The 20,495-nt window shown below is 40.0% G+C and overlaps 1 protein-coding gene across 12 annotated transcripts in view; it reads left to right on the top strand.

The window, feature by feature from the left end:
• The window catches only part of LOC128689486 (GAS2-like protein 3), a 1,113,234-nt gene extending 1,106,780 nt beyond the window's left edge, over window positions 1-6,454 (top strand). For 10 of the 12 annotated variants that reach the window (XM_070086395.1, XM_053777835.1, XM_053777832.1 and 7 more), the window contains one exon: window positions 3,451-6,454. In XM_070086395.1, the coding sequence (XP_069942496.1) occupies window positions 3,451-4,272 (822 nt within the window). In that variant the 3' untranslated portion in view covers window positions 4,273-6,454. Of the gene's footprint in view, window positions 1-1,483; window positions 1,594-3,450 lie in introns of all 12 variants that reach the window. The other 2 variants (XR_008407186.1, XR_008407185.1) reach the window with 1 other exon arrangement.
• Window positions 6,455-20,495: the final 14,041 nt, after the last annotated feature.

Here is a 20,495-nt window from a genome sequence, read left to right as displayed (position 1 = left end):
TTTTTCAATTTTCTTTATAGCCTTTAGTTGTTCCCGAGATTCTTGTCTCCTGTAAGATTCCTTAAACTTTAGTTTGATATTTGCTCTTTCTCTGACCAGTGCCTCCCTATGTATTACAGATATATTGGCCCTTCTCAGCAGCTCTGTGATTCTTCACCTTCACCTGTATATTGAGCATCTTTCTTTCTAGTTTACATCTTCTCTTTTCTTAATGGAATGTGCCTTGAGCAGACCTCAAGTGCCAGGGTTATTTTCTAGGCAAAGGTTCGGATCCATGTTGTTTCATTTAGGACATGGCTGACTTGTTCCCATTGTATATTTTTTGTTATCGAAGTTGAATTTTGTGAAGGCACCCTCATAACTGATCACATTTTGCTGCTCAGGAGCCTTGTGCATACATGTCTGTACATCTTATGTTGTGATCTGTGTGAATTGTCTTTGATATGGTTATAACATGTATCAGATCATTGTTGTTAGTGAAGATGAAGTCCAGCGTATTTTCTAGTCTTGTAGGCTCTAATATTTGCTGGTTTAAAATGAATTTGGTGTAGAGATTTAATAGCTCTCGCATGCATGTGTATGTAGAGATTTTCCAGTGGTCCCTATTTTCCCCATAAGTTCTTCAGTTTATCAAACACGGCATTTTCAGGAACGTAACTAGTACAGTGTAATATAAGGCCTACCGTACATCATAATTCCCACAGCCACTTGATCAACTAGACCAGTAGTAGTAGCCATAATATTTACAATGCACTTCATGCTGCAGCAGTGCACAATAGAAAAGGAGGACAACTTTGAAAAGAAAATTACTTGGAAGTGCGTACATCCGTGTTTCCAACTTCAACCAGAATGGAATGGTGTTTACAATTTAGCTGAACCTCTTGCCACAAAACTTTGGAGCCTTGGAAATTGCAAAGATTTGATGTGCACCACACTAGTTCTCCACTATAAACTACTTTACGAACATTCTCATACCAGATTTCTCTTTGTAACTTAAAGCTCAATACATAGGCAAAATGTCATTAACAGAAATTTCGTCTAACTGCATTTAAGTCTGTTTACAATCATGACAGTATCTTTGACCATTACATACCCAGTATGGCCATATTTCTTACATATGTGCTGGTAGCATGTTGCTTCAGCTGGGGTCTATACAAAGATTCTCCAGTTTGGGGAAGTGATTCAACACCACTTGGTGTTGTGGTGGCATTTCCTAACATAATACACCTAATAAGCTAAATTCAGACAAGCTTTTACACACAGTATTATAAATTTGTACAATGGATCTGAGGGCACATAGTCAATGTAGGCATGCATTAATGGCACATTATGTAGATAAACCTAAAATAATCCAATAAAGTCAAGGTGTGGCTTATTTCCAGAGCTCTTCTTTACTGTTTAAAGTAAATGTTCAAAGTGAAGGTAAGCAATGAACTGTATAAAATATGCAAGGGACAACCTTGATATCTATATACTTGTATAGACCCGGAAGCAAGGACTTCTCACGTGACTCACCTAGCATAGGACACCTGCCGCAGCCTTTGTTCCATAAGGATGCGAGTATGCTCCAGACACCATACTGTGGTCTTGAAGGTGAGATGCAGTGCTAATAATCTCCAGTAGAAATTTAGTAGCCATGTACTAAGTGGCTTGTGAGCTACTAATATGGTCTACTAGCTAGTGCATTTCTCTATTTTTCAGCCCGAGTTTCATTACCTGTTTTCACTAGCCAATATTCGACTTTATTCATTAACCCTTTGAGGGTCGAGAGCCTCAATCCTAAACCATCACTGGGGTGTGAGTGTGTGAGTGTGTGAGTGTGAGAGTAAGAGTAAGAGTAAGAGTAAGAGTAAGAGTGAGAGTGAGAGTGAGAGTGAGAGAGAGAGAAAGGAGAAAATCTTCTTACCAAAATCTTCTTATTTTTGTTAGTGTAAGTAAAAAAAAATTTTTGCGATCAATACTTGCCGAGATAAAGAAACACGAAGTTGATAGAAAGTGACCCATTTATGGCAACATTGCCGACTGTCGGTCAGGTGGTAATCATTTATTTTTTCTACTTTTTTCTTATTGTTTAACATTTTATTTTTTCAATAACTTTTATGGCCTGTGAGACCAGCATAAGCCATATTTTGTACATTCACTCATTGTATGCTACACAATAACCACACAAACATTGTTGTCATTATATTGTTTACAAAACAAGTTTACACAAACCAACAATAAAAAATGTTGCTTATTACTATTTTTTCTATCATATATATATACAAATCTAGTCACTGGACACGTTCCTAGAACTGGTAGAGGTTCTGGAAGCTTGTTGTTGCATGTGGATGGACTTGTAAATATGCTGAATCACCAGCGTGGCTAGTGTCACTGACACATTACACCTTCACTAACTCTCAATGCCTTCAACAACACACATGTCTTCCCCACCCCACCAACCCACATGGAAGTAAGTCACTGACTGAATTTTTTGGGTTATCCTAGGTTGATGGCCGTCTGGATCATCCTTAACAATAACTATCTTTATTTACTACATGTACATGGTATACTGGCCTAGCTGACTTCAATGACATACTACTATATACAAAGCCCCTTGTTATGTTGAGCATTTCGGACAAATTAGGTCAGTGTCCCAGGATGCTACCCACACCAGTCGACTAACACCCAGGTACCCATTTTACTGATGGAGAACATACACAACAGGTGTAAAGAAACATGCCCAATGTTTCTACCCTGGCTGGGAATCGAACCCAGGCCCTCGCCATGTGAAACGAGAGCTTTAGCCACCAGGTCACCAGAGCCCTTGCCTGCCTGCCTTCCTACCTTTCTTCCTTTCCTCCTTCCTACCTACCTTCCCTCCTTCCTACCTTCCCTCCTTCTTACCTATCTTCTCTCCCTCCATCCTTCTTTCCTTCCTCCCTCTCATCTCGTCCTTTCTTCCTTCTGGTTTACTGAGCATCGCTTTCAATCACAAACTCCTCAAAACCATGAAATTCATCTTTATTGACTCTACAATCTGTGTTAAAACTGTCACTTGGGAAAATAAGTCCCAATTTGCCGGGAAGTGAGGAGTTTCTTACCTGAAATGGCATTCCCACAATGCAATGCAGGTACCTGATTTTTTTCCTACTGTGCACACTCACCATGCAGATCCATTCTCTCACATGTAGGCCTACCAGCTTTCTCCCGCTCAATTTGAAGGCGCTAGAATTTACTCATTTAAGTACATGACCAACCCCAGCTGTTATGACGTACATGTACGTGACCGACCCTCAAAGGGTTAAACATTTGCATCTCACTGCCAATTTAGAACTTCCTTTTAAACATTATTAGTGCAATGACTTTGCATTACATTTTTTAGTTTCTAAAACATTATATGCTGAAATATTACACCATCTGATGTGTGTATATATAAAATAATCCCTCATACATAAATTAATTTTTCAGGTGACTGTATTTAACATTAAGTCTACAGACCCATTCCTACACATCCGTGCCAAGTACTGTTCTCCTACACAGTCCCAAGCTTCTTCTACCAGAGGCTCTCCAACACACTCCCGAGCCACACCCAGCAGGGTGACACTTTCCGGAGATCCTTCCCCACGAGACTCTTCATCTGAAAGTACTCCACCACCTCCAGAGGAACCTCAAGTGCCACCCTCTCCACCTGCTGTGTCTTCCATGCATGCCACAGAAAGTTGTGTGTCAATTACAGAAAGTTCCAAGACAGAAAACAGGAGCTTCATTTCTACTGATGAATGTACAGTGGTTGATGCAGAAGAAAGTTTACTGAAGAAAGAAGATTCAACAGAGGCTTCTTTTCCTCCCTGTTCTCTCAATGGAACTACTGAAATTGAGTCTTTTGAGCTAGTTCAGGATGATGAGCTCATAGCTGCTACATCCTCACTTCAATCACAATCCAGTCCTAGAATAAGTACCAGCTCTACTCCAGTTTCAAGGCCAATTGTAAACTCGGCAACATTTTGCATCGAGGATCATAAGACTGATCCTGTGCCTACAATCACTCATACATCACACTCAAAATCTCCCTCTACTTCCTCAGCCTCTTCTTCTTCTTCAGAATCTACATCTTCCCCAGAATCTTCATCCTATTCCTTGAAGGCTACACCACCACCTACTCCTTCCACTTTCTCTACACCAGCATGTGCAACATCTGCGCCACTGGATTTGTCATTAACAACAAATGATAGTAATAGCACACTTGGGACCCCTTTACCGACTGATTCAACCGATCATGACTTTTTGTAGGTAAAGGTGTAAATAACAAGCACTGAATGACCGACTCGATATTATCGATGTTCGTATATATCTAAAAGATTGTTATTTCTGAGCAGTAAATAAAAAAATAAATTTAAATGGAAACTGAAAATATAACTTCCTTTGGCCTCTGCCTGCAAATACTATAATATTTTTATCAAAATGTTATTAGATATCAAATGCACCTGGTATCAAGCCCAGTGATACAATGCTAAATACGTATGTGATATTGCATGTGGATATACTGAAGGAAAAGGACTTGCAGAACAGCCGCAGGGATGAAATGTTAAGTCAAAACTGGGTAGTGTACCATGTATAAATCCTGTAAGGAACATCACTTTAAATACCTGCTTATGTGTGTAGGTTATTGAAAGTCAGGGTGCTGCAGAATAGTCCTATAAGGATCATCAGTTTTTGTGTTAGTGATTCAGTTACAACAAAGAAAAATGAGGTACCTTTCTGTTACCATGATATGATTTGCAACATGCAATATTTTTAAAATAGGTTACACGTGATATTTGATAATTAAAATCTTACCCAAATGTCTTAAAGTAAGATCAGTTGAATGTATAGTGTGTGGGATAATTCATTAATAATTTTATCTGCAAAATGTAATATTTTTGTTTATAAAGTATTTTACAGCATTTCTTGATATTAAACATTAGAATAAAGAAAATGTGCTGATTTGTGATAAAGGTACAGCAGCTTCATATATCAAACATATACATGTATACACTTGGGAATTTCTTATAATACAGTATCTGTATTACTTTTACAACATACTGTACTGTGCTCATCATTGTGCTGGACATTTACAGATGTAAATGATTATGGAATTGCCTGTAGTCCATCATATATTTCTGTTAATCCATAAATCATAGTAGTATTTTGTAATTCAAAGTTTTATCATTGATAGATAATGATTGCATCTCTGCAGATGCCTGGCATCTATGTTAGGCACTCATGGCACTGTGATAATATTGTATTGCTAATAACATCACTAATGTTGATGTACAGCAAGATTTGGTGGAAAGACTTACCAGATATTGACATATGGTAGTACTAAATATTGTTTCTAGACCACTCATCTTGTTTAAAGCTCATCAGAGTATGGTGAAGAACTTAGGACTTACATTTTACACACCTATGCGTATCTATGAAGACTTCGTTAATTGTGGATGCAATTTATTTACAGTAGGGTGCCATTTTCCTCTGCATCAAGACAATATATAACTGATGCATGTGTCCAATAAAGTCACATTGTTATGTCTCTGCAGGTCCAGTTTCATGGCCCATTATTTTAGCAAACAAAGAGGGAGATTTTAGATACATGGTACAGCATAAGAGATTTTCTATCACTTCAGAAGAGGGCCTGTAGTTTTGAGAGATATTTGACTTTTTTGAAGGTAATGGACAAGATTGTCATAAGAGCAGGACTCTTGCGTAGGCTTTCTTGCTATATTTTATGTTAACTAAAATATTATGCATGATATTTATACGTATAGGTCTTTATCTTTGAGCAGGCACAGTAGGTGCTAGTGTCCTTTCATCAGAGGACATAAATGGCAAAATAATTATATCCATTATAGACTTTTAATGATTATGGAATAACTTCTTTCATGGGAGACTTAGTTTGTATTACAGATGATCTTTTAGTAGCCAGTATCTGCTTACTGCAATAGTACATCAAGCTCGCAACTTATGTGTATAAGAGATATCCTCATTGATATTTGCATCTGAGGACGTATGGGACATCTTTTAGAATTCTTTTAAACAAATTTTGTATTTAAAGTATGTCTGCTTTATATATATACATATAGTACCAAGGTGTCAAATGCATGGTTGCTAAATATTTTGCCATATGCCTGCTATTCAATTATTGAAAGTAAGTGATGTGATATACTTTCGTAAGACCCTGATATGATTTATTGAGTTTTCTGAAAATAGCAAGGTTCTTTTTTTGATATTCATTAAACTAAAACTGGCAACTTGCTAATATAGTCACAAATTGGGATACAACATACAAAAATTTTTTAATACAGTATAATATTTAAAGAGACTGTAGTAGGGTCAGTAATAGGTGCTATGAAAAATACTTGAGGCTTGCGTACTGTGTATCAAAAGAAAACATATACTGGGTGTAAACTGTCTAATAATCATTAATTTATCAATATTTGTGATGAATTTTTTTCCCATCATAATGAGACAACAAACACTCATGGACTGGTACACCCATTACATATGATAACCTCGACTGATTCTTTTGGGTTTTGAAAATGCATATTAACTAACCCATTTCAAGAAATGTCTATCACCTATTTAAGTGTTTAAAAAAAATTAAAAAATTCACTGGGTAAATTTGACTGGCGTACAGATTATCTGACGAAAGATCTAATTGCTTCAAAATTACATACATTAAAATTTCTTTTAGTTATGAGTCGTAGTGCTATACCTTCAATCTGATATACAGGTCGGCCATCACTAATCTGGCATCATTGGGACCTGTAGTGTGACGGATTACTGAGTTTGCCAGATTACAGAGTGGTTAGGTTAGAATACACTTAATTAACCTATCAATAGAGAGACTTTCTGCTACATCTTCCTCATTTTTATCCCTGCTTTCTTCTCCACTGGCTTGCTGTGGATTTACAACCATCTGCACAATTTCTGAGTTAGTATAATAATGAAATTTGAGTCAGCATAATGAAATTTGAAATTATGCTAGCTGAAATTAGTGCTGGATTACTGATGGAGCTGGATAACTGATTGATGGATTAGTGATGGCCGACCTGTACTAAAGGAGCAATAAATCCAACATGGAAATGCAAAGGATATTTTTTCTTTTAACGAATTACAACCTTATGGAAAATAATCAAATTCTTGTCATATATTTAATATTGCACATGCATAGGCAATCTTTTTATATTTTTTTCAATATTATACAGTAAATGCTCTGTTATCTGGACTAATTACGGCAGGGATATGATTAAATATACATTTTTTTGTACTGGCTAAAAAAAAAAAAAAAAAAAAAAAGGAATTTGATTAGTACAAGTGAAAAAACTGTGTATATATACTCTATCAATGCCAAAATTGCAAAGAAATTGTTAAATTTTAATATAAAAGTTAAGGAAACAGTCTTATTTTACCTAACTGCAAACTTTAGACAAGTCATTAGTGTGGCAACACTGACTAGATAGTACATATATACTATTATCTTTTAAATTAGACTAACCCATACTGGTTTAGCCCCTCTTGGTATGAGTACTACTCCTTGGTGGGTTTTGGCTATTATAGTTTGAACTTTACAATATCAAGTTAGTTTTGTAGTTACTTTTTTTTTTTTTTTTTTTTTTTACCCTAACAAAAAAATAACTAAACCTAACTTCCTTATTCTGCCATTAGTAGATATGCATCTTTACAGTAAGCCAGGCATGTGACAACTCAATGTTAAGTGCTGACTGGGCCAGACATCCTGTGCATTTAAGATGTACTATTTTTGTTAACATCTCCCAAAATAATTTGCATCAAAAATCCTTTTATATTCCATGGTATACATAGGTTGTATGTATTGTAAAATGTAAACTAATACCCAAATTTTGCCTAGTAGTTGGGAACTATAACCACAAATTTTTGTGAATATAATGAAAGTCAGCATATTAGGGGCTCCGAAGTAATGTTTACATGCACTATCGATACCTTGAAACCTAAACAAATTTTTGGGGGGAAAGGGGGGAGAGGGGAGAGAGGGGGGGAGATTTTTTTTATTTACATTAATTTTGCTAATGAATGATTGCAACTACTACCAAGTGCAAGTCATTCATTATTAGACTAATCATTTCTAACTTCCCTGGCAAGAGGGTAGTCAGAAGAATGCATTGTCTGTGACAAGATATTGTCTTATTCAGTTATAAATTATAATTATAACCTTTACACATTTAATTTTTGCTCTAAAACATAAGCACAGGAGAGGGTGAGGCAAAAGTGGCCAGCTAAGGCTTACACTACAAGGTTTGTGCAAGTCCATCTGAGAAAACCTACCTCAAGGATAAAAAAAAAATCATCTTCATTAGCTTCAAATATATTGCCAAAGAAAAATGTATCTGGAACTTCATGTAATATTTAGTTTGACTGAATACAGTGGACCCCTGGTTTTCATCCTTAATCCATTCCAGAAGGTGGGTCAAAATCCAAAATGGACGAAAGCCAAAGTAATACACATTTCCCATAAGAAATAATGTAAATCCAATTAATCCGTTCCAAACACCCAAAAGTATTAACAAAAACTACATTTTATAGAGAATAACTATAGTTTTACATACAGAAAACAACGAGAAATACAGCCTCTCCTCACTTAACGATGGAGTTCCGTTCCTAAGACCACATCAGTAAATGAATTTGTTGGTAAGTGAGGAGCATACTATAATGGTAGTGGGTTTGTGTCAACCATCACTGATATTGTTTTAATGTCACCTTTGCACCGTTTATAAAATTTCTGGTATATTTTTAAATATTTATTAAGTAGTGTACTGTACAGGTCTCCCTCAACATTTGCAGGGGTTAGGGGATCAAGAGCCTTGCGAATGTTGAAAAATCGCGAATGTTTGGTGCCCCAGTATATTGTAGGGAAATCTAATACAATACTGCTTCCTTAACCCATTGAACCATGAACAATCATAAAACAAATGAAAACATCATAAAATATGTATTGTATATACATACATGCTCCTCCCACTCGTATACTTGTCCAATCTCTTTTTAAAGCTACCCAAGGTCCAATCGAAGCTAAAATCTTGGGTAGTTTCAAATTTAGGTTGGATAAATACATCAGTGAGAGGGGTTGGAACATAAGAACATATGAACATAAGAAAGGAGGAACACTGCAGTAGGCCTCCTGGCCCATACTAGGTAGGTCCTTCAAAATCCATCACATTAACAGAATATTTTTCCCTACTCAATTTTCAATGCTACCCAAGCTAAAACCTTGGGTAGTTTCAAATTTAAGTTGGATAAGTACATGAGTGAAAGGGGTTGGATTTGAGTGGGACTTGCACGTGAGTAAATAGAATTGTCAATGCTAATTGCTTGGGTAGTGTTTATTCTGCAGTGTTCCTCCTTTCTTATATTCTTATTGCTTGAGTAGCATTGAAAATTGGGGTGGGCAAATATTCTGCTAGTGGGATGGATTATGAAGGACCTGCCTAGCATGGGCCAACAGTCCTACTGAATATCAAAATGGCATGGAAATAAATGGTATAAAATACCGACACAATGGAAATATAAGCACACATGCAGTATGTGATCCTTTATTGGCAATGTTTCGCCCACACAGTGGGCTTTTTCGAGTCACAAACAGGTAGATCTGTTTGTGACTTGAAAAAGCCCACTGTGTGGGTGAAACGTTGTCAATAAAGAATCACATTATACTGCATATGTGTTTATATTTCCATTAAAATGGCATACAATACCAACAGGTTGGTAGGTAAGACACATGGGCAACAATTAGGCAACCTTATTTCCAAACGCTTTGCCTACACAGTAGGCTTCTTCAGTCGAGTACAGAAAATAGGCAGGAGCAGTAGAGATATAATGATGTAATCAGTCCATCACCCTAAGCGACAGTGTGGAGACTTATACTGTCGGAAGGAGAGGTGTAGGCTGGTAGAAGAGGTCATGTCCCTCTCAGATCAAACGATTCTCACTTGAAAAAGTTGTCCAAGGTGTTTTCTCTTCTGTACCAAGATGCCTTTATGTTGCAGTGTCTGACAGAGTGAATATCAAAATGGTATATACAGTGGTCCCTCAATTATCGTCCATAATCCTTTCCTGGAAGTGGGACTATTATCGAAATAGACTATTTTCGAATCAATTTTCCCCATAAGAAATAATGTAAATACAATTAATCTGTTCCTGACACCCAGAAGTATTAAACAAAAAAAATTTTTACATGAAATATAGATGTAGTACATAAACAATACAATGGCACATGATGAATGAAACATTAACAGCATAACACTTACCATTATTGGCAATTCTTCTTAGTGTATGGAAGACTGGAGGAGGAGAGACATTGATTTAGTGTTTGGAAGGGGAATCCCCTTCCATCAACACCTCAGGTACCAAGTGCTTTTCTGGGGTTACTTCTCTTCTCTGTTTTTTAATGCCACTAGGACCAGCTTGAGAGTCACTGGAGTCCTGTCTCGCAAAAAACTGCCCAGAGAGCTCTGTCTCTGGCGTCTCTTTAAAACTTCCCTAAAATGGGCCAAGACTCTCACTGTACAAGTTGCCGATATGGCTTGCAGCATCCTTCTCAGGGTGATGTTTCTCCATAAATCTTTCCATCCTACCCCACATTTCAAAAATCTCCTTAATTTCTGAAAAGGCACCTTCTTCCATCTCTCTTCCTCCTCCTCTGCAGCAAGATTCTGAGCTGCGATCTGTTGCTCTTCCTGCTGAAACTCTTGCTTTCATATTGTTCAATGATGTTTTTCTTAAATTCAGTCGTATTTCTCACCTTTACCAAAGGTCTGGCACTAGGAGCTTTCTTTGGAGCCATGGTAGCTTATTTAGCACTTGCAAGCACTAAAATGAATGGAATATTATGAAATATTTTGTATGAACACGTGAGGGGACCGTCGCTCACTGGTAAACAATGGCACACTGGGTGGGAACGGCTCGGAGCCGTGAGTATACGTCCAGGACAAAAGACGATTAGCGAGTTAACAGACCATTTGCGAGCCAATGTTTAGACGAAATAACAGGACTATTTCCGAAATGGACGACTTTCAGGACGGACGATTATTGAGGGACCACTGTAATACCAACAGGTTGGCAGTTAGGTGAAACGTTTAGAAATAAAGTTGCCTAACTGTTGCCCATGTCTCTTACCTACCAACCTGTCGGTATTGTATACCATTTTGATATTCACTCTGTCAGATACTGCAACACAAAAGCATCTTGGTACAGAAGGGAAAGCACCTTGGACAACTTTTTCAAGTGAGAATCGTTTGATCCGAGAAGGACGTGACCTCTTCTACCAGCCAGCACCTCTCCTTCCAACAGTACAAGTCTCCACACTCCACACCTGTTTGTGACAGAGTCACACCTAGACACACACTCAGTTCACGGAGTACGCTACCTTATCACTAGATAGGCACATGGCTTCTGCCGAAAAGAAGAGGCCACAATGCTCCATGAACACGACAAGAGGACTCAGATTTGGAAATGTGGGGCGCAATTCTAGCGAAGAAGTTGCGAGACCACTCAATGTCATCAGAGGAAGAGGAAGATCCTGCTCACATTGTAGCATATCTGATCAGTTCCAACCATGGAGCTAGCGAATATGGAAACAGGGGAGAAAATAAACACCCCTCCCCCAGAGAACCAAGGAAGTTGGACCACTGTGGACAACAACAAGAAGCGTCGTCCGTCCAAGGAGCAGGCAAACCAGCTCAACCGACCTGGCAAATTCAAGGTGAAGTCTTATGGGGACCACAGAACCCACTATGGCGTTGTTTCATACCTGGAATCACGACAACCTGAAGTTCAAGATATGGTTCAACTTGAGGGGAGAACCAATATTGACTCCTCTGAACAAGGAAATGTACACCACCTTGAAGAGAGTCATGGAGACAGATCGCTCATTCACCCTGGAGGAACTGGACTCTCAGCAAAAGATCACCAAGGGTGTAGTGATGCAATACCTGCTGATGATGCCCATCGAGGCAGTAGCAGCTCACCCCAGTGTGGTGTCAGCTCAACGTCTCAAGGCAAAGACGGCAGGCAACGCACCAACCCGACAGGTCCTCATACAGCATGTAGGACCACTGCCATCCCAGCTGGACCTCGGTTCTTGGGGCAGGTACGATGTCAGGACCTTCACGGCAGAACCAGTTCACTGTTTCAAGTGTCAGCATTATGGACACCTGGGTGCACTCTGTCCGAACAGAGTAATCTGCGGTGTCTGCAGCCAGCGCCACCCTACCGAGGAATGCATCACCATGCTGAAAAATGCATCGCCACCCACCCCACAATGCCCGAACTGCAGGCAGAAACACCATGCCTGGAATCCTCGATGGCCCGAGAGGCTCGCCAGAATTCAAGGAGCCTGGAAGACTCCAAAAACTCGGCGGCAGGCTAAGACAGATCATCACCCTCAGCAGACGATGGGTGCAGAGAACCCTGCCACACCGCAGATCTCTCATCAGCTAACCCAACTCAATGCCCAGGAATTCCCAACCCTCGAAGCCTCAACCAGGCGTCATGGTCAGGAACCTCCTGCACCCCTACCTCAACAAAGAAACAGAAACAAGAGGAACAGGAGGCGTCAACAGGGTACATCTGGTCAACGCAATCAGCACTAAGCGAGCCCCCACCGGCATAGCACGACAACACAGGCACTAAATAACAAATGTAAATGGTCCAAGTCTGACCGAAACGTCGTCATAAGCTCCTCTCTTCTACGTGCGGGTTATTTGTGTAACGTAGGCACTCCTTACCCAGCACAGCCACTTTACAGGCTCAACTGGCACCTCACCAGCAGATCCTGGCTACCCAACCAGGTATACAGCAACAGGCCACGGTGCATACAATAAAGAAATCCAACATTCTGCAGTCCCTACAGACCACAGCAACCCAGGTAATATCCACTGTTTTGAACCCAATGCCAAAGCAGGCCCTCACCAGGGAGGATCTTGTAGCACTTATCAAGGTGTTCACATATCTTATTTGCAACACAATCAGCTCCACAGAACAACAGAGCGTATTCCAGCAGATGGTCAGTACGCTCCTGAGTGTGTGCTTACTGACCGAGGAGGAGACGGTGGATGCCATGAATTTGCAGGTTCTCAGAGCGGGCAGGGCTCAGTCTCCAGCTCAGGAAACAACAGCAATGGAATAACTTTGGTACCAAATCACACCCTCAAGGTCCTACAATGGGACATTCAAGGCCTAGGGGGCAAACAGCACCTCTTGCTGGAGGCAGTAATTCAGGATCGGGTTGACATCATCTTGCTACAGGAAACTCTGACTGTCCTGACTACATGCCCAAGACTACCCGGTTTTGTTGGGTATTTTCGGCACATGGACACGGGCGTTCACTGCAGAGGCACAGCTGTATTTGTATCCGATAAAATACCGCACAAGGTTATAGCCAACCCTGTGGACTGTGGGGAAGATGTTGAGGTACAGGCCATCCCTGCACACATACCTGGGTCACCCATTACCATCTATAACATCTACAAGAACCCAAGACACACCCTCGACATTGCAGAGCTACTCGCGCTAGCACGCACTGAGTGTATTATTGTGGGTGGAGATTTCAATGCACATCACCCAATGTTGCACTCTCACTCAGCTACCAATGCTGCTGGCAGACACACAGCAATGCTTTTACATGATATTCCAGAGGTAAAGTTGCTAAACAATGGAGACCTCGCACATCTTTTTTGGGTGGCTGTCTTGACCTTACCTTCAGGACAAGACAACTCGCAGCAGGAGCCACATGGGAAACTCATCCTCACCCTGTCAGTGACAATTTTGCAGTGATCACCACCTTCAACATCAACAGACCTCCCACAGTTGTGCTGCCTCCTAGATGGGACGTAAAAAGGGCCAACTGGAAGGTGTTCTAGGATTATCTACATTACTGGTGGTCCACATACACACTATCCGAAGACTGTGATACAGCTGAACAGGAACTAATCACTGTTCTCATCCAGGCAGCAAGGTGCGCAATTCCAAAGAAGTCCACAGGTTGCACTCACAAAAGAGACTGGTGGTTCTACAACGACGAAGTGCGGGAGCAGAACCACCGCATCAACTCTTTTAGGAAGCTATACAGGCGTAACCCTACGGCAGAGAACAGGAATACTCAGAGCCATTGTGCAGCATGCCCACAGTCTCTCTCTCTCAGAGTAAAAACTGAGAAATAGCTGGAGTGGTGCTCAACATTCAGGCATCACACCACCTTATCTGAGATATGGGGCAAGCTCAACATAGCAACTGGCACACTGCATAACATGGGGCTTTAAAAAACATTGCATTTCATTAATAAGAAATTCTCAAAACTAATAACTTTGATCATACAAATTCAAACATTTCCAAAAATGCAATGTTCTCTAACAATTTAGTGGAGTGTGCAATTTATAACCTTTAACCAGGAATATTTTTTGCTGTAAAAGTAGAGCCACATTTACTCAAAGGAAATTTAGTGGCATGCATATACAGACTATACCAACCAGACTGTTAAGGTTATATTACATTACCAAGAATTACAAACGTCGCTTCAGCTCTGGTATCACATCTATGTAGTATATTCTAAGCAAAGCCCCTCATTATGTGAAATATTTCAGGCAGACGATCTACTACTTATTAATAGTGGAACAGGTATTTATATGAGAATTATAAGATGCCTTGCAAATCATGCAATGACAATTCAGCTGGAATAATTTCTATACATAAGACGGTTTACAATGGGTGGGTAACAACTGAATAAGCTAGTGGTTAAACTGACAAAGTAAATGCTTATGATCATTATACATCAAATTTGTGACATTTCTGTTTTCAAATTTATTGGTAGATAATTTTTTTTTTTTTTTTTTTTTTTTTTTTTTTTTTTTTTTTTTTTTTTTTTTTATCTTTCAGGTAGGGTGTTCCAAATTTTGAGACCCTTGATGTGCATGGAATGTTTATTCAGGCTGAGTTGTACACATGCAATACCAGATCTTTTCTAGTGTTATGTGATCTATAGTAGCTCTCCAGAAGCTGACCTGTTGTCTCCCTCCCTCCCACCAACAAACTAATTCTTGTAGCACTCGTTAAAAATTAAGAGATGCAACAAAGTTAATTCAAAATGTTTTAACAAACATGAGACAAATGAAACTTTTTGGTACAATTGACCTTCCTTTCCTTTCTCTCCTTCTGTGCTCTCATATTCTCTTCTTCTCACTCAATTTCTTTATGCCCCCCCCCCACACACACACATGCACTTGGATTTCCTGGTTCTCACTAATGTTCTCTCTCCCCATATCTCCTCCTCAGAAAGCAATGATGAAACCAGTTAGGCAGGGCACCCACTCTCTCACTCCTGGAATTATCTAGCACATTACACATTGTAACCTTTCCAAAGAAATAAAATCTTCATCTGGGAAAATGTTCTCTCATTAGTTTCTGAACACTACTCTTACTTAATTGTTCAGCACACTGCTAATGTCATGAGCAACAGACATGTTGTAAGGGGGGGGAAGGTGTTGCTCCACGTGACACCATTTAGGGGGTGACACCATAGAACCTCTAAAGAAGGTAACACTAATGACCAAAACCATGCTGCAGCAACCTAAGACAAAAATCCTTCATTTCTATATACCCTATTATAGGATTACATAGTACAAATAGGCCTATATAGAGAAAATCATTGATTTTGATGTGATAGATGATTTTGCAAGATTGAAGGCAAGGAAATTAAATACCAGATTCTATGAGATGTTACCTGTACTCCAGGTTAAATCGGAACTAGCGTTTTTCTTTTTCAAGTTTTTTTTATTTCATTGTTGAAGATGAATAAATGTAGGATCTGTTGCCTATACTCAAAGTGGTATTGGAGTTTTTATTTCTTCAATATTACTACGATTATTTATCATTAATAAAGTTCGGTTTATGGCCTTTAAACGTTCTCATTGCTAAACATTAGTCACTGGTCATGCAGCAGTGATCTAACTGGAGTTTACTACCCCCATCCCCCCACCCTTGGATTTCATGGGGGTGACACCAAAGATGTCACCCCGGGTGACACCAAAGATTCCGCCCCGGGTGACACCAACCCTAGCGACACCTCTGATGAGCAATGTCTCTAGTTACGCAAGTCATCAACTTATTGACACTGACATTAACTGGTCTTAAGCAAACAACTACACAAGGAGGGATTCCCTTTGACAGAGAGATTAACTAAAAGTAGTACATTATATATACTAGTTTGTTAGATTATGAATTGGTGGATAAAAGGTCGATGGGTAGGCTCCAGGACGTACACGTTTTTAGAGGGGAAACTGATATATCGGATCATTATTTAGTTGTAGCTACAGCTAGAGGTAAATGGGAAAAAAGGAAAATGGTGACAAAAAGCAAGAGGGAGGTAAAAGTGTATAAACTAAGGGAGGAGGAAGTTCAGGCGAGATACCTGGACCTGGAGTTTACCTGGAGAGAGTTCCGGGGGTCAACGCCCCCGCGGCCCGGTCTGTGACCAGGCCTCCTGGTGGATCAGAGCCTGATCAACCAGGCTGTTGCTGCTGGCTGCACGCAAACCAACGTACGAGCCACAGCCCGGCTGATCCGGAACTGACTTTAGGTGCTTGTACAGTGCCAGCTTGAAGACTGCCAGGGGTCTGTTGGTAATCCCCCTTATGTGTGCTGGGAGGCAGCTGAACAGTCTCGGGCCCCTGACACTTATTGTATGGTCTCTTAACGTGCTAGTGACACCCCTGCTTTTCATTGGGGGGATGGTGCATCGTCTGCCAAGTCTTTTGCTTTCGTAGTGAGTGATTTTCGTGTGCAAGTTCGGTACTAGTCCCTCTAGGATTTTCCAGGTGTATATAATCAAGTATCTCTCCCTCCTGCATTCCAGGGAATACAGGTTTAGGAACCTCAAGCGCTCCCAATAATTGAGGTGTTTTATCTCCGTTATGCGCGCCGTGAAAGTTCTCTGTACATTTTCTAGGTCGGCAATTTCACCTGCCTTGAAAGGTGCTGTTAGTGTGCAGCAATATTCCAGCCTAGATAGAACAAGTGACCTGAAGAGTGTCATCATGGGCTTGGCCTCCCTAGTTTTGAAGGTTCTCATTATCCATCCTGTCATTTTTCTAGCAGATGCGATTGATACAATGTTATGGTCCTTGAAGGTGAGATCCTCCGACATGATCACTCCCAGGTCTTTGACGTTGGTGTTTCGCTCTATTTTGTGGCCAGAATTTGTTTTGTACTCTGATGAAGATTTAATTTACTCATGTTTACCATATCTGAGTAATTGAAATTTCTCATCGTTGAACTTCATATTTTCTGCAGCCCACTGAAAGATTTGGTTGATGTCCGCCTGGAGCTTTGCAGTGTCTGCAATGGAAAACACTGTCATGCAGATTCGGGTGTCATCTGCAAAGGAAGACACGGTGCTGTGGCTGACATCCTTGTCTATGTCGGATATGAGGATGAGGAACAAGATGGGAGCGAGTACTGTGCCTTGTGGAACAGAGCTTTTCACCGTAGCTGCCTCGGACTTTACTCTGTTGACGACTACTCTCTGTGTTCTGTTAGTGAGGAAATTATAGATCCATCGACCGACTTTTCCTGTTATTCCTTTAGCACGCATTTTGTGCGCTATTATGCCATGGTCACACTTGTCGAAGGCTTTTGCAAAGTCTGTATAAGCAACTATTGGCAGAAAGGTGGGCTGGTGCAAGTATGAGTAGTGAGGGGGGTTGAAGAGGGTTGGAATAGTTTTAAAAATGCAGTATTAGAATGTGGGGCAGAAGTTTGTGGTTATAGGAGGATGGGTGCAGGAGGAAGGCGGCGTGATTGGTGCAATGATAAAGGGTGTGATAAAAGAGAAAAAGTTAGCTTATGAGAGGTTTTTACAAAGCAGAAGTGTTGTAAGAAGAGTAGAGTATATGGAGAGTAAAAGAAAGGTGAAGAGAGTGATGAGAGAGTGCAAAAGGATAGAGTGGAAGAGGCACTGTCAAGAAATTTTAATGAAAATAAGAAAAAATTTTGGAGTTAAACAAGTTAAGCCTAGGGAACGATGGATTTGTCAGTTAAAAACAGAGTAGGGGAGTTAGTAGTTGGGGAGAGGGTGGTATTGGGTAGATGGCAAGAATATTTTGAGGAACTTTTGAATGTTGAAGAAAGAGAGACGGTAATTTCATGCACTGGCCAGGGAGGTATACCATCTTTTAGGAGTGAAGAAGAGCAGGATGCAAGTGGGGGAGGAGCGTGAGGCATTACGTAGAGTGAAAGGGTTATGGTAAAGCAGCTGGAACTCACGGGATCATGACAGAAATGTTAAAAGCAGGGGGGATATATATAAAGGGAAGGAGGACAAGAGAGATTGTAAAAATTATAGAGGAATTAGTTTACCGAGTATACCAGGAAAAGTGTACGGTAGGGTTATTATTGAAAGAATTAGAGGTAAGACAGAATGTAGGATTGCAGATGAGCAAGGAGGTTTTAGAGTGGGTAGGGGATGTGTAGATCAGGTGTTTACGTTGAAGCATATATGTGAACAATATTTAGATAAAGGTAGGGAAGTTTTTATTGCATTTATGGATTTAGGAAAGAGTGGATAGGGGAGCAATGTGGCAGATGTTGCAAGTACATGGAATAGGTATTAAGTTACTAAATGCTGTAAAGAGTTTTTATGAGGATAGTGAGGCTCAGGTTAGTGTGTGTAGAAGAGAGGGACACTACTTCCTGGTAAAAGTATGTCTTAGACAGGGATGTGTAATGTCACCATAGTTGTTTAATATATTTAAAGATGGGGTTGTAAAAGAAGTAAATGCTAGGGTTTTCGGGAGAGAGGGGTGGGATTAAATTATGGGAAATCAAATACAAAATGGGAACTGACATAGTTACTTTTTGCTGATGATACTGTGCTTATGGGAGATTCTAAAGAAAAATTGCAAAGGTTAGTGGACGAGTTTGGGAGCGTGTGTAAAGGTAGAAAGTTGAAAGTGAACACAGAAACGAGTAAGGTGATGAGGGTATCAAATGATTTAGATAAAGAAAAATTGGATATCATATTGGAGAGAAGGAATATGGAAGAAGTGAATGTTTTCAGATATTTGGGAGTTGATGTGTCAGCGGATGGATTTTTGAAGGATGAGGTTAATCATGGAATTGATAAAGGAAAAAAGGCGAGTGGTGCACTGAGGTATACTTGGAGACAAAGAATGTTATCTATGGAAGCAAAGACGGGAATGTATGAAAGTACAGTGGTACCAACACTTACATGGGTGTGAAGCTTGGGTTGTAAATGCAGCAATGAGGAGACGGTTGGAGGCAGTGGAGATGTCCTGTCTAAGGGCAACGTGTGGTGTAAATATTATGCAGAAAATTCGGAGTGTGGAAATTAGGAGGTGTGGAGTTAATAAAAGTATTACTCAGAGGGGTGAAGAGGGGTTGTTGAGGTGGTTTGGTCATTTAGAGAGAATGGATCAAAGTAGAATGACATGTTAAGCATATAAATCTATAGGGGAAGGAAGGCGGGGTAGGGGTCGTCCTCGAAAAGGTTGGAGTGAGGGGGTAAAGGAGGTTTTGTGGGCAAGGGGCTTGGACTTCCAGCAAGCGTGCATAAGCATGTTAGATAGGAGTGAATGGAGACGAATGGTTTTTGGGACCCGACGAGCTGTTGGAGTGTGAGCAGGGTAATACTTAGTGAAGGGATTCAGGGAAACTGGTCATTTTTATATAGTCGGACTCGAGTTCTGGAAATGGGAAGTACAATACCTGCACTTTAAAAGAGGGGTTTGGGATACTGGCAGTTTGGAGGGATATGTTGTGTATCTTTATACGTATATGCTTCTAAGTTGGTGTATTATGAGCACCTCTGCAAAAACAGTGATAGTGTGTGAGTTAGGTGAAAGTGTTGAATGATGATGAAAGTATTTTCTTTTTGGGGATTTTCTTTCTTTTTGGGTCACCCTGCCTCGGTGGGAGACGGCCGACTTGTTAAAATATATATACAGTGGACCCCCGCTTAACGATCACCTCCCAATGCGACCAATTATTTAAGTGTATTTATGTAAGTGCGTTTGTATGCGTATGTTTGGGGGTCTGAAATGGACTAATCTACTTCACAATATTCCTTATGGGAACAAATTCGGTCAGTACTGGCACCTGAACATACTTCTGGAATGAAAAAATATCGTTAACCGGGGGTCCACTGTATATACATACATACATTATATATATATATATATATATATATATATATATATATATATATATATATATCTATATATATATATATATACAGTGGACCCCCGCATACCCATTTTAATCCGTGCAAGAGGGCTCATTGGTATGCGAAATAATCGGTATGCGAATGAATTTTCCCCATAAGAAATAATGGAAATCAAATTAATCCGTGCAAGACACCCAAAAGTATGAAAAAAAAATTTTTACCACGTGAAATATACATTTTCCTACACACAAAGAGAAGGATACATGCA

This window comes from Cherax quadricarinatus, chromosome 18 (genome assembly GCF_038502225.1).
Source record: "Cherax quadricarinatus isolate ZL_2023a chromosome 18, ASM3850222v1, whole genome shotgun sequence".
Taxonomy (NCBI): Eukaryota; Metazoa; Arthropoda; class Malacostraca; order Decapoda; family Parastacidae; genus Cherax; species Cherax quadricarinatus.
The sequence above is the reverse complement of the archived record's forward strand: the minus strand, read 5'-3'. Positions and strand labels throughout refer to the sequence as shown.